At 39.8% G+C, this 14,412-nt stretch overlaps 1 protein-coding gene across 1 annotated transcript; it reads right to left on the bottom strand.

Moving 5' to 3' along the window:
- Nucleotides 1-1,311: 1,311 nt before the first annotated feature.
- Nucleotides 1,312-4,398, bottom strand: LOC115164663 (serine/threonine-protein phosphatase PP1-gamma catalytic subunit). Its single transcript, XM_029717380.1, has 7 exons — nucleotides 4,040-4,398; nucleotides 3,415-3,546; nucleotides 3,079-3,309; nucleotides 2,821-2,925; nucleotides 2,410-2,633; nucleotides 2,174-2,308; nucleotides 1,312-1,979 (listed from the first exon to the last, which is right to left on the bottom strand). The coding sequence occupies exons 1-7, from the start codon at nucleotides 4,092-4,094 to the stop codon at nucleotides 1,890-1,892; spliced, it is 972 nt and encodes a 323-aa protein (XP_029573240.1). The 5' UTR covers nucleotides 4,095-4,398; the 3' UTR covers nucleotides 1,312-1,889.
- Nucleotides 4,399-14,412: the final 10,014 nt, after the last annotated feature.

Raw genomic sequence — 14,412 nt, 5'->3', positions numbered from 1 at the left:
CTTTGAAATTGTTGCGTTTATATTTTTGTTCAGTGTTCAAAGGAAAATCAATGCTTTTAAAGGAGCTCAGCTGAAGCCAAATTCAGCACTACTGAGTGGACAGCGCAGTGGACAGGGAGACAGTATGTGCAGCCACGTAGAAATAAATGTTTCATTTGGAAGCTTTTATTTTCATATTGATCAAATGTAAAACATATTTACCAATGCATTTTAAACAAATAGAATGGTTAAATTAGCATTATTTAGAGCCCCCCCAAAGTTTGACTTTTGTTGCATTTAGGGGAGCTAATGTCTCATTTAATTTTTTATTTAACCTTTATTTAACTAGGCAAGTCAGTTAAGAACAAATTCTTATTTACATTGACGGCCTAAGAACAGGGGGTTAACTGCCTTGTCAAGGGGCAGAACGACAGATTTTTACCTTGTCAGCTCGGGGATTCGATCTAGCAACCTTTCGGTTCCTGGCCCAACGCTCTAACCACTAGGCTACCTGCCACTCATTCAGGGAAGCTGAGCCCCCACTGGCTCCCCTGTAATTCACACCCTGCTTTATCTTTCATATCAACAATAAATAATAAAATAAAAGGTTAAATTACTACAAACCTTTATAGGGTTAGGGCTCCCACATGGCCATAGTTCCATGTGAGCTATTTGCGTCTCTGAACACCTGTGTGTAAACGAAGACTAACACCACAGACGTGTTGTCACCAAAAAATACAGTCAGCTCCAACTGTTAAAAAGTGTACAGTAAGTGTATATTTTGCATTTGGAAATCATTTTGATGCGATATGACGACGACTTTATGTTTCTAGAACCGTACAGCAACTGAGAATCGATTTCACGGTTCGATGGAGTATTTGGCTGCCAGAGCCAATTAGTCTCTTAACAGAACATGTTAAGGTCCTTGGACTCTAAGGAGTGATGTTAGGCTCCTTTAGTCCATAAGTGTCTTTCACATCACATAGTAGCTAGTTAAGCAATAAGGCACGAGGGGGTGTGGTATAAGGCCAATATACCACGGCTAAGGGCTGTTCTTATGCACAACACGGAGTGCCTGAATACAGCCCTTAGCCGTGGTATATTGGCCATATACCACAAACCCCTGATGTGCCTTATTGCTAATATAAATAGGTTACCAACGTAATTAGAGCAGTAACAAGAAATGTTTTGTCATGCCCAGTTAATCAGCATTCAGGACTCGAACCACCCAGTTTATAATACAAAATATATGGCAGTAATTAATTCAAGGTTGAGCTTACCTTGTAATCCTCAAATAATTGATGAAGGAGCATGATGCTAATACAATTCAAATGCCAATTTCCCCCTAAAAGTTTATTAGAAAGATTTAGTCAACATTATAAGAATGCTTTATTTCTTCATTTAATTCAGCACAAGACTTGTTTTAAAAATGGTGAGGATGCAGGTGCAAAGTGAGGATTCAATGTCCTATGATAAAGAAAGTTATACAGAAATTAACAACTAAGTGTCTTGTGATATTTCCATAGTTGTTTTAAGAACCATTAATTGCATTATTAACATTGACAGTGAGAAACAGGTGATGACAGAAATTGATGAAACATGAAATGAAGAAATTGTGAAAACAACTCTGCACAGCTTTAAACAAGGCATTTCTGTGCATTATCAGCCATATTGTTACATTGTTCCTGGTTGAACAGTCATATGTGGCAAAGACTAGTTGCAATGGAGTGCAAAACACCTGAGGTTTTCATGGTGACATATCCATTTACCCTTGTGGACAAAACAACAAAACATTTTGCTTTCATCAGGTTGGAGTGGATATCTTTTCAGTATTGGCAGCACAAAGGGCAACCAACCCTTCAGACGTGAAAGACAAAAGCAGAACAGAACATAGGTCCACTCATGCCACCTTATTTCTTGCCTTGCTTGGTGACCATGTTCCGTGGGGGTGTGACTGGACGGCTGCCATTTGGCTTCTTCTTCTCAGCGGGCTTCAGAATCTACAAGTGGAATGAATACAAGTAATCCAACCTAAGATGATGTTTTGCCCACTGCAATAGTCTTTACATCGTACAGTTTGACAATGACAAGATTGGTTATAGCGTTAAGATCTCCATACACTAGTACTAATACAATCACTGACACATTTACATTCCTGCGATAAGACAGAGTACATTCATGATGAAATACTCACCTGAAAAGAGCACATGAGGGTCTCATCCACACTCATCATAGCACCAGCATTGTCAAACTCCCCGCAGTAGTTGGGTGCTGAGAATAAAGTCACAAGCTGTCGCTTGGCGAAGAACTCATAGCCATCCTCAACAACCTGCGGAAAAAACAACATTGATTATAGTTGGGTTAAAAATAAAAACAATGCATTCAACTCCAGACAGTACAGTACAGTACAGTGAAAGTATGCAGACATACCTGATGGGCGCGACAGATCAGATCCAAATCATGTTTGTGCAGGAACTTTGCCACCACTTCTGAGCCAAAAGTGAATGAGACGCCTCTGTCATTCTCTCCCCAGCCGAGGACATCCTTGTCTGGATCTGACCAGAGCAGGTCACACAGGAGGCCCTGGTCGGGGACGTCGGTGGGCCGCATGACGCGCCTGATCTGCTCCATGGACTGGAGGTCTGGTGACAACCCTGAGAGACACAGAAGGAGGTGAACAGCAAGAATACGGTTAATTGCAGTAAGACCTTGTGGGCAAATGAGAAGTACACAATTGAAATAAAAGAAAATAGTATTTCTCAATATCACAGCAATGTCTTAGTGTGTCCTAAAACAGGACCACTTCTCTTCATGTTTAAGGACTACTAAAACGCAACCTACCTCCATGGCAACAGAATATCTTCTCATCAACAATGGCAGCAATAGGGAGGCAGTTAAAGCAATCTGTAAATGTTTTCCAGAGCTTGATGTTGTACCTTCTTTTACCTAGAATAATAAAATATAATTTTAGGATGATAGTAAGCTAGGCAATGCGTATGACAGGAACCTATAACAAAATGCAATTTATGTAGATACAAAGGCTATATTCTGTCAGAGAGTGCAGGGTTATGATTATTACAGCCACCACATATCACTCACACTCATCATAGAATCCATATATTCTGTTGATGGAGGCGCACTCATGATTCCCTCTCAGCAGGAAGAAGTTCTCCGGGTATTTGATTTTGTAGGCCAGAAGCAGACAGATGGTCTCCAGAGACTGCTTCCCTCTGTCCACATAGTCTCCCAGAAATAGGTAGTTGCTCTCAGGAGGGAAGCCCCCATACTCAAACAGCCTCAATAAGTCATAATATTGCCCATGGATGTCACCTGAAGAAGGCAAATTATTTCAACTTCAAGTTCTACACATCCCTCATTGGGATAGAAGACACTTCATGTAACAGTTATGTTCACCAAATATTGATGATTACTCACCACAGATCTTGAGGGGGGCTTCAAGTTCAAGAAGGATAGGTTGGCTGAGAAATATCTCCCTGGACTTGAGGCACAATCCTCGGATCTCGTTCTCCTGCAGCTGCACATTCTTACCAGGCTTTGCTCCCCTGACTAAAAATGAAACAATCCTGATGAATCTACAAGCAAAGATACAGTATCTACCTAGTTCGCCATCATACTCATTGCCATGTTGTCTGGATAGGGGTGTGAGTGGTGACCATCATATCAGATTTCTCATGTTATTGACTTAATCTTTTACTGACTGACTGGGGCAGCTATTAGTTGACTAAGACAGTGCCCTGGATCATGTAGCTAAAGTAACGTTAGTTACATAGCTAGCTAACTACTTTGAATGGACATTTCTTAATGTGTCGTCCGGGACAAATGTCAGGTTAACATTAGCTAGTTAGATATGGGCAACAACAGCCTTAATAACTAATGTTAGCTAGTTACTAGCTAACGTTAGCTTAGCTAGCTACCGATAGCCAGAGCCAACCTGCGTCAACAACTAACGCGTTATCTAGCTAAGGCTTGCCACCTGTCATCTAACGAAGTAAACATAATATTGCATAAATAACGTAAGATTAATGTACTCTTTCCTTACCTTCTAAAAGACGCTGGATGATACTGTCTATGTTGAGTTTGTCAACATCGGCCATGGCGACGTAGAAAAAATGGCTGAGTGAGCTGCAAATCTAGTGCTGGTTAGCTAACGCTAGCTAGTGGTGGCTACGATTGGCTAGCTTCACTAAATTGCTGGTTCCAAGAACAAAAACGTGTAGAAATGACACCCTGTTATTTGGTTATCATACAACGTTATATTATACCTAGCTAACTACTTCAACATCTTAGTGTTATACAAAACAACACCTAATATTAGCCGTCTACCGGGACAAAATAAACGTTAGCCTATCTATTAGCCGTTAACGATGCCCTCTGATCTAGCCACACCCACTTTCCTACTTCAGAGGAATCTGCACGAACAACCTTCTGGGTGGATTTGATGGCCGCTGCCATCTACTGTGCTGGCCTGGGATATACTACCCTCCTAGGTGTGCCACGCCGTGGCATCCGTGCATTACTGCTGCCACAGTGCCAGCCTCCTCCCTAAATATTTCAGCCTCCGTAGAACTTGATTGTCAATGACAATTTAATTACTGTGATTTTCATCTTCCCCAGAAGAACTGATTATTTTACTAATAGCCAAGCTTAGATTTATGAGAGGGAAGCAGGCGTCTGGTAAGAATACCAATAGGAATTTCAGACACCTCATTAATTGTAATTGACCATTCTGTTTTTTGTTGCAATATTTGTATTGATAGATTTTGAAGGTTTACAAGTGCACATCCTTGTTCACAGGACAAAACATTAAAGTGGAATTTCTGAACAAGATTACAAATACAAACTGTTGTGAAGCTAGACTCTCTAGATGATTTTAGAATGTGTACCAGCTGGGGCTGTGAACCTAGACTCTCTAGATGATTCTAGAATGTGTACCAGCTGGGGCTGTGAACCTAGACTCTCTAGATGATACTAGAATGTGTACCAGCTGGGGCTGTGAACCTAGACTCTCTAGATGATTTTAGAATGTGTACCAGCTGGGGCTGTGAACCTAGACTCTCGAGATGATTTTAGAATGTGTACCAGCTGGGGCTGTGAACCTAGACTCTCTAGATGATTTTAGAATGTGTACCAGCTGGGGCTGTGAACCTAGACTCTCTAGATGATTTTAGAATGTGTACCAGCTGGGGCTGTGAACCTAGACTCTCTAGATGATTTTAGAATGTGTACCAGCTGGGGCTGTGAACCTAGACTCCCTAGATGATTTTAGAATGTGTACCAGCTGGGGCTGTGAACCTAGACTCTCTAGATGATTTTAGAATGTGTACCAGCTGGGGCTGTGAACCTAGACTCTCTAGATGATTTTAGAATGTGTACCAGCTGGGGCTGGTACAGTTCAAATCATCTGATAGCTTTCCCAAATGGACAGATCATACTTAGTTACAGTTGGATCTATCCTGTATGAAAATGGATTCTATGCGATTAACCTGAACATCCTTTGTTTACAAGATGATCATGCACATCTCAAACATTTCCAGATAGCTTTGATGCGCAGCGGGGCAACGTGTAACAGGAGAGATGCAAGGACAGTTAGCAAGAGGTGGATTTATTCATGGTCCTTCTCTTCCCCATGTGTGATGATGTAGACCAGATTCTTGTAGTCCAGGTGTCCAGCCACATCTGGAGGGAAGGTGGTGAACATCTGCTCCATCTGAAGGGATAGATCACAAAGCCTGTTTGAGAAGATGATGAAAGTGTTTTTCCTTAGTATGTAAAAAAAAATGATCAGTGATGATGGTTCTAAACTTTTCGCGGGAGAACCCATCTGCCTGGGTTGTTAACATCTCAAATCTAATTGTATTGGTCACAAACACGTGTTTAGTAGATGTTATTGCGGGTGTAACGAAATGGGTGTATTTCTAGTTCCAACAGTGCAATAATATCTAACAAGTAATATCTAACAATTTCACAGCAATACACACAAATCTAAAGTAAGGAATGGAATTAAGAATATATTTGAAAGAGCAATGTCAGAGCGGCATAGACTAAGACACTGTTACACTGTTATACTATGAAGAGTAGTAGTAATTATTAGGAGTCTACATACAGTACATACTGTATGTAGGATCTTAATTTGATTACTCTTTTGTTGCTGAGAATTCTCAGGAAATGCAGGAAATGCAGAAGGAAATGCATACGTTTAATGTATTTGAGGTTTAAAAAGGCTTATTAGAGTTTGTAATTTCCAGTTGGACATTTTAGACTCGATTTGTCCAAACCAAAAAATCTATCAACCCCTGCAAAAATGTCAATTAATTATTGTCCACATAATAATTAACGTTTCCTGTTCCTGCAGGATTATTTTATTGCTTCAGCAAACTGGCTCAAATTAAGATCCTACATCTGTACACACCTAATATGTAAGACTGCATTGTAAGACAGGCACACTCACAAGTCCTTCTTCAAGGTCTCCTTCCCCTCAGGATCAAAGACTTTGAAGGCATTGAGGATGGTCTCCTCTGGGTCTGCACCTAAAGGATGACAGACAGACAGACAGACAGACCAAGGCATCATTTCAATTTGACAGATGGGCCAAAACCAGGATCTGCTGCCAGCATGAAGCCAGATAAACCAGCTATGTATCTCTGGCTATAAGCACCTTTTCAATCAGTCATATGAGCAGTGAAGCCTTTGTATGACATCTATGATTGTATATCATCATTGTATTGGTTGACCATTCTTACATACTTCCATTCAATATTCCCACTTATATCCTGTATATCCCACTTTATTTCATGAATTTATCTTGTACAAATGTATTAAACCATCCCTGTTTTGGTCCATGATAGTGAAAGCCTGTTGAGGGTTGATAGGGTGAGTAGGTGTACATGTATTCACATCAGAGCATACTTGCGTACTCCTGTTATGTAAGTATATATTCAGATTCAAAAGACAATTTATCTATGTACTGCCAGTGGTGTGTCAAGGGTGTCCACCCCCTACCCCCCACCCCCCAAATCTGAGATCTGATAGGTCGACTCTGAACATATTGATAATTTTGACCAAGACCCACACCTGACAGCAAGACTCACCAATATTACCGGAGAAAGCATCAGAGCGAGCGAAACAGCGCACCTCTGTCTTGGTATGTGTAGCCCATGTACCTGATACTGTCTGGGCTACAGATACTAAGACAGAGGGGCGCTGTTTCCCTCGCTCAGATGCTTTCTCTGGTGAAATAGATTCAGCCACTTGCGAATTTAAGGAAAATTACGAAACACGGATAGACACAAATGAGAAATCATTTTAGAAGTTAGTTTAGCTACCATTTGAACAGGGAAATGTACCAAACCTAATCTGAAGCATTTAATACATTGAACCATCATATTTATATAGAAAAAAAATCCACCTTGCATTGATTAAGGTTCAAAATGTTATGGCCCTCCTAAACTGGGTCCGTGCCCCACCTCGGCCACCCCATTCAAAATGTTCTGGACAGACCACTATGTACTGCATGTGTCTATGGTTGTGTTACTTGGCAAAATCAATGGAAAAGAAATGTAACTAGCTTTGGAGAAGCAATTTATCAAGTTGGTCTACTTACTTCTTTGAACTCGTGGATCTGGGCCTGTTCAAACATGGAGAGAACACATTGGATTTGGCTCCCTCTGCTCTCTTCTTTGCTTTCCGGGGGCCTGGATTTAACAAACACACAGCAATTGGTACCATGATCACCTGAGATTGTTAATTTATTATTGGCTTTTTCACATAATGAGATCATGTCAGCAAACTAAATATCTGACCGGGGTTACTATAACCTACTTAGATCATGCCAGCAAACTGGACAACTTCCGGTGAAACTGGGGGGCGCATAATTCAAATAAATTCTAATAAATATTATGGATTTTAAACATTTTGATACATAAAAGTGTCTTATATCAGCTGAAAGCTTAAATTCTTGTTAATCTAACTGCACTGTCCGATTTACAGTAGCTATTACAGCGAAAACATGCCATGCGATTGTTTGAGGACGGCGATCCATATCAAAATATTTTTCGACCAGCACAGGTTTCATACAGTCACATATAATGATTAAATATTATTTTTTTTAAATCTTCCTCTGATTTATCATCCAAAGGGTCTCAACTATAACATGTAGTTTTGTTTTGTTAGATAAAATCCTTCTTTATATCCCCAAAAGTCTGTTTAGACTTCAACTTGCAGAGAAAGGAATCCGAAAATCTACCCCTAAACTTTGTTTCAACAAGTCAAAATATGTTTCTATTTACTTCTCAGATACCCTAAAATGTAATAAAACTATAATATTTTTTTCGGGAAGAAGTATGTTTAATAGGAACATTTTTGGCAGATGTGTAATTTCTTCATGGCGCGCAAACACGGATTTCCAAGACTGAGTCCTTCTACTAAAACTGTTATTTCTTATTTGTTTTTGAAGCTACAAGCCTGAAACTTTGAACATAGACTGCTGACACCCTGTGGAAGCCATAGGAATTGCATCCAATTTACAATATGGCCTTTCTCTTGCATTTTAAGAGGATGGTCTCTCTCAAAACAATTCCGGTTGGTTTTTCTTTGGATTTTCTCCTACCATATCTATTGTGTTATATTCTCTTATATTATTTTAACATTTCTACAAACTTCAAAGTGTTTTCTTTCCAATGGTACCAATTATATGCATATCCTAGCTTCAGGGCCTAAGCTACAGGCAGTTTACTTTGGGCACGTCATTCAGGCGGAAATATCTGACTGGGTTTACTATAACCTACTTAGATCCTGCCAGCAAACTAAATATCTTACCGGGTTTACTATAACCTACTTAGATCATGCCAGCAAACTAAATATCTGACTGGGTTTACTATAACCTACTTAGATCATGCCAGCAAACTAAATATCTGACTGGGTTTACTATAACCTACTTAGATCATGCCAGCAAACTAAATATCTGACCGGGGTTACTATTAGCTACTTAGATCATGCCAGAAAACTAAATATCTGACCGGGTTTACTATAACCTACTTAGATCATGCCAGCAAACTAAATATCTGACTGGGTTTACTATAACCTACTTAGATCATGCCAGCAAACTAAATATCTGACCGGGGTTACTATTAGCTACTTAGATCATGCCAGAAAACTAAATATCTGACCGGGTTTACTATAACCTACTTAGATCATGTCAGCAAACTAAATATCTGACTGGGGTTACTATAACCTACTTAGATCATGCCAGCAAACTAAATATCTGATCGGGGTTACTATAACCTACTTAGATCATGCCAGCAAACAAAATATCTGACTGGGGTTACTATAACCTACTTAGATCATGCCAGCAAACTAAATATCTGATCGGGGTTACTATAACCTACTTAGATCATGCCAGCAAACTAAATATCTGACTGGGGTTACTATAACCTACTTAGATCATGCCAGCAAACTAAATATCTGATCGGGGTTACTATAACCTACTTAGATCATGCCAGCAAACTAAATATCTGATCGGGGTTACTATAACCTACTTAGATCATGCCAGCAAACTAAATATCTGATCGGGGTTACTATAACCTACTTAGATCATGCCAGCAAACTAAATATCTGACTGGGGTTACTATAACCTACTTAGATCATGCCAGCAAACTAAATATCTGATCGGAGTTACTATAACCTACTTAGATCATGCCAGCAAACTAAATATCTGACTGGGGTTACTATAACCTTGCACACTAAACATGATTGATGGTATAGCGCACATTTCATAATGAAGACCTTAAATACTTCTTATTTTGCAATTAAATTATTTCCATAGCCCTTTCCTCTCTGGGAGTCTATAATTAGCATGGTGAGGGAGTGGTCCTCCCGTACTCAGAGCCCCTGGATCATATGAGGGATTATGCACTGGGGCCTAGGCTTTGACAGGGTGGTGCACTGAGCCACATTTGAGTGGAGATATCCCATGAGGCAGGGATTACCATGGAATCGTGAAAACAGAGCATGGGAATGCAGTCTGATGACATTACAGTGCCAGGATTGGCAGGCCTCTCTCGACAGCTGATGTCTAACGGGTGCTGTGGATCAGCCCCACCAACAGTTGTGCTTCACAGCTGAAGGTTGTTGTGCCAATAGGTATGTACTCATCTCAATTTAGTGAAAGATTGTCTGCTTTGAGTGGAGTTGAGTTGCACTGATGATGAGTTGAGTTGATGATTATTTGATCATATTATTTGGGTTGAGATGAGGATGAACACAATCGTAAACCCATGGAAAATGTTTGCACCTCATGGGACCAGTGACCAGGTGCAACAACCTCAATAAATATATGCCTTACATCTTATCAGAAAACTATCTGATGTTTGAGGTCACTTGTCCCATCTCTATTCCCATCTCTACTCCTTGCTCCAGTCCTCAGTTGTCCTCACCCCAAAAGCTTCACAGAAAGTTTGCTAAATCTATTAATTTGGACATTCAAAGACATCTTAACTCTTACAGCAAGCAGGTCTTTCCTGAATTTTCAGAGCAAAGTAGATAAAGAACACAAATGAAAGATTCTCATTTGTTGACACATCTTACCCTTACTTCAATTTGCCTATTCTCCCAAAGTTAGATACCAACCATCTGCTCTGTCGGCCCAAAAAAATAACAATTTCATACTCTCCATGAACAAATAAAGCAGCAGTAAACCTGAGAGAGAGAAGTCATCTCAATCTCAATCTTCCTGTACATTTAATGACAAAAAAATATGAGAACTGCCAGCATCCTGTCCCCAGAGAGATACAACTAGAAGAGAACAGGAATTCCCCAACAAAATGATTCCTGACTAAAAAGCTATTTGGGATCACTTATTTCACACAGTGAAATGTATATGGCTCTCTGAAGCGTCCTATGATTAGATCCAGTCAAGGGGTGAGCATCTACTCACCATGTCGTAGCTGGAAAAGGGCAAAGAGGGATCCTTGACGGTTTATAATGTGACAGGATGATCACTAGGGGGTAGATATATAGGCTACTGATACCCCACCACACCCATTGCCAACCTTCCCTACCCATACACTATAAAAGCTCCATACCTTCTATAGGCAGTGACACAGGTGAAGAGCACTAAGTATTCCCCTTCCTTTTGGTCTATTGTCAGTGCTTAAACTATGATTTAGAGTAACAGCCCAACACTCCATCACATTACCGAGACACTAGAATCAAATATGGCTTGAGTAGAAAGCTAGAGGTTTGACTGACAGCTCCACTTGCTGGGCTCCATCCTCCAGCTGTCCCATTACATTTCCTGATGGACCATAACTATTGTGATGAGAGGTGTTTCTGGGTAGCAGCTCTGTTTGGTTTAAACCTCTGAATTTTTGTCATATTGGTGACTTTCTTACATAGCACAGGAAAAAAACTATGGAAAATAGGGGTATGGTGCCAATGTTCATCAAGGATTTTCTAATTATACAGTATCCAAATGAATGTTTTGTCAAAACATTTTCCACCCAAATAGACGGTCAGTGGTGTGGTGTGTTCTTGGGGGCATTTGAACTACTAATTGAATATATTTTGAACCCTTGACTCTTGTTCATGCATTATAGTCTTTGTAACTGAGTCACACATACTCTACATGGGAGATGGATGGATGGATGGATGGATGGAGAAAGAAGAGACATAAATGGAAATTGTGATACAAACAGGGTGGCTTGGATTTCAAAGTAGACGACGTGAAAATACTCCCTCACAAGGTAGTTGATGTCATGTCACTTCTCAGTTCTTCACACAGCCTTTTGCATAAATTCCGGGATGTCTGATGATATAGGATATATTAGAAGGGTTAAGTCCAAGGGGCTTACTGTTTTCCCAATGTCAGAAAGACAAGCCATCCTCCTCAGTAACTGCAGATCTTTAAAGCAGGCAGCAGAGCATGATGTGCCCTTTCTACTCATAGTGATTTTCGACTGAGGCTTATAGTCTTGTAGGTATTTGTTAACATTTACAAGACCAATAACCAGAAAATGTTACACTGAAATCAAATCAAATCAAATTGTATTGATCACATACGTGTTTAGCAGATGTTATTGCGGGTGTAGCGAAATGCTTGTACTTCTAGTTCTGACAGTGCAGTAATATCTAATAAGTAATATCTAACAATTTCACAACAAATACTTAATACACACAAATCTAAGTAAGGAATGGAATTAAGAACATGTAAATATATGGACGAGCAATGTCAGAGCGGCATAGACTAAGATACAGTAGAATAGAATACACTATATACATATGAGATGAGAAATGCAAGAAATGCAAGATATGTAAACATTATTAAAGTGACATTATTAAAGTGATTAGTGTTCCATTTATTAAAGTGGCCAATGATTTCAGGTCTGTGTATATAGGCAGCAGCCTCTCTATGCTAGTGATGGCTATTTAACGGTCTGATGGCCTTGAGATAGAAGCTGTTTTTCAGTCTCTCGGCCCCAGCTTTGATGCGCCTGTACTGACCTCGCCTTCTGGATGATAGCGGGGTGAACAGGCAGTGGCACGGGTGGTTGTTGTCCTTGATGATCTTTTTGGCCTTCCTGTGACATCGGGTGCTGTAGGTGTCCTAGAGGGCAGGCAGGTTTCCCCCGGTGATGCGTTGTGCAGACCGCACCACCCTCTGGAGAGCCCTGCGGTTGTGGGTGGTGCAGTTGCCTTGTCATAACAATGGATGGTGGCAATGGAGATAACTTTAAAACACAATACTAGGTTGCCCATGCCTTGACTTTGAAAACGATTTACCCCTGTTGGCCAGTAGGCAGTGCTAGCAGCACATTTTTTCAACGTGTCAAACCAAATTTATCTTGGCTCTTCGAAAATGAGCCACTGATACTGCACGTTTTGTAATACACCTGAATGTTAAAGTTTTGCTGGTTCTTCTTCAATTTAATCATCTCTTTCTACACGACCTACTGCATTTGATACACATGTAATAGAAGTGAACATAACCTGCTTCTGTCAATATGCAACCTGTGCCTGTCAATATTGGTTGTTCATTCACTGCTCAAAACGTTATCAAATATGTGAGATTACTCAGGTGATTGATCGATATGCTTGAGAATGAAATCTGCAAGCGCCGAATTGTTCAGTCAAACTTGGACTAAAAACATATTTCCATAAAACACACAGCCCGGTGGGTTTATTGTGGCAACAACCCTGGCTTGAAATTGTCTTCCATATCAACTCTAATTTGAATGTTAAGTTTCCAGATAAATCACAGCTAACTAAGATGTTATTATTTTCATATGAGGCTTGCATCTCATTTCCACCCTCGAGCCACCAATAAAACGCAATAATACTGAAACTTTTAATAAGCTTCCTTCAGAATTCCCCCTAGGTGATTTTTGTCTGGCATGAGAATATGAAATTCCTCCCTTACATATGATTCAGATAGTAATAAACTTTAAGTTGCTAAAGTACAACAATATATGCATATTATTTTCTCTTTACAGACGTTTTAAAAGGGATGTCATGTATGATGTAATAAACATATAAACGGCATTATGATACATATCACAGTGACCTGAGTTAATGACTTTTTCCTATATTTGTGATTTCACATGGCTCCAGATTATCATGTATGTACATGTATTACCTATTTTCTTATCAATGATTTGGTAATTAAATCAAAGGATGTGTTTAATGGTAACATAGGCCTACAGGTGTAACCCTTTGGTCAGAATATTATTCAGTGTACTACTGTACCCTAAGAACATGTACAGCCACCAGGGGGCGCAGACAACACTAAAACAGGTCTTGTTCAAGCTTAGCTTTGCTTGGTATGCGTTTAATAGTGGAAGGAAATGATTTGTTGAAAGTGCAGAGTTGGTATAACAACCACCTCCACCATCACCACTACAACATTTTGAATGCTAGTCTATGGTGTACAGAGAGTCAAGTATGATGGAAAACAACTTTATTGTAAATTATGGAATATGACTGCAGCCTTCACTGGTCTTACAAATATATTTATTTGTATTTATTTAACCTTTATTTAACTAGGAAAGTCAGTTAAGAACAAATTCTTACAAACCACTTAATGTAAACAGAGGCAGGTTTTCCAGAGTAGTGGTGATGGACATGAATGCCTGCGTAGTATATCGTCTTTGTATTTGATGTACATGTGTCTGTCTACATGTGCTCTTCAAAAGTAAGCTACCACTGAAAAACACTATATCAATATGATATTCATTACATATGAATCCTTCTCTGAGTCACAGGGGTTGAGTCAAATGCGGAAGAGACATTTCAGTTGAATGCATTCAGTTGTGCAACTGACTTAGGTATCCCCTTTCCCTTTCCTTTCCCCTGTATAGCCTCCAGATATGATGAAACAGAAATACACATATTTGTAACTCCTCAGATACCATATACGTACTG

This window comes from Salmo trutta, chromosome 27, assembly GCF_901001165.1.
Source record: "Salmo trutta chromosome 27, fSalTru1.1, whole genome shotgun sequence".
NCBI lineage: Eukaryota > Metazoa > Chordata > Actinopteri > Salmoniformes > Salmonidae > Salmo > Salmo trutta.
Note: the sequence above shows the minus strand (reverse complement) of the source record. Positions and strands in the feature narration are given on the sequence as shown.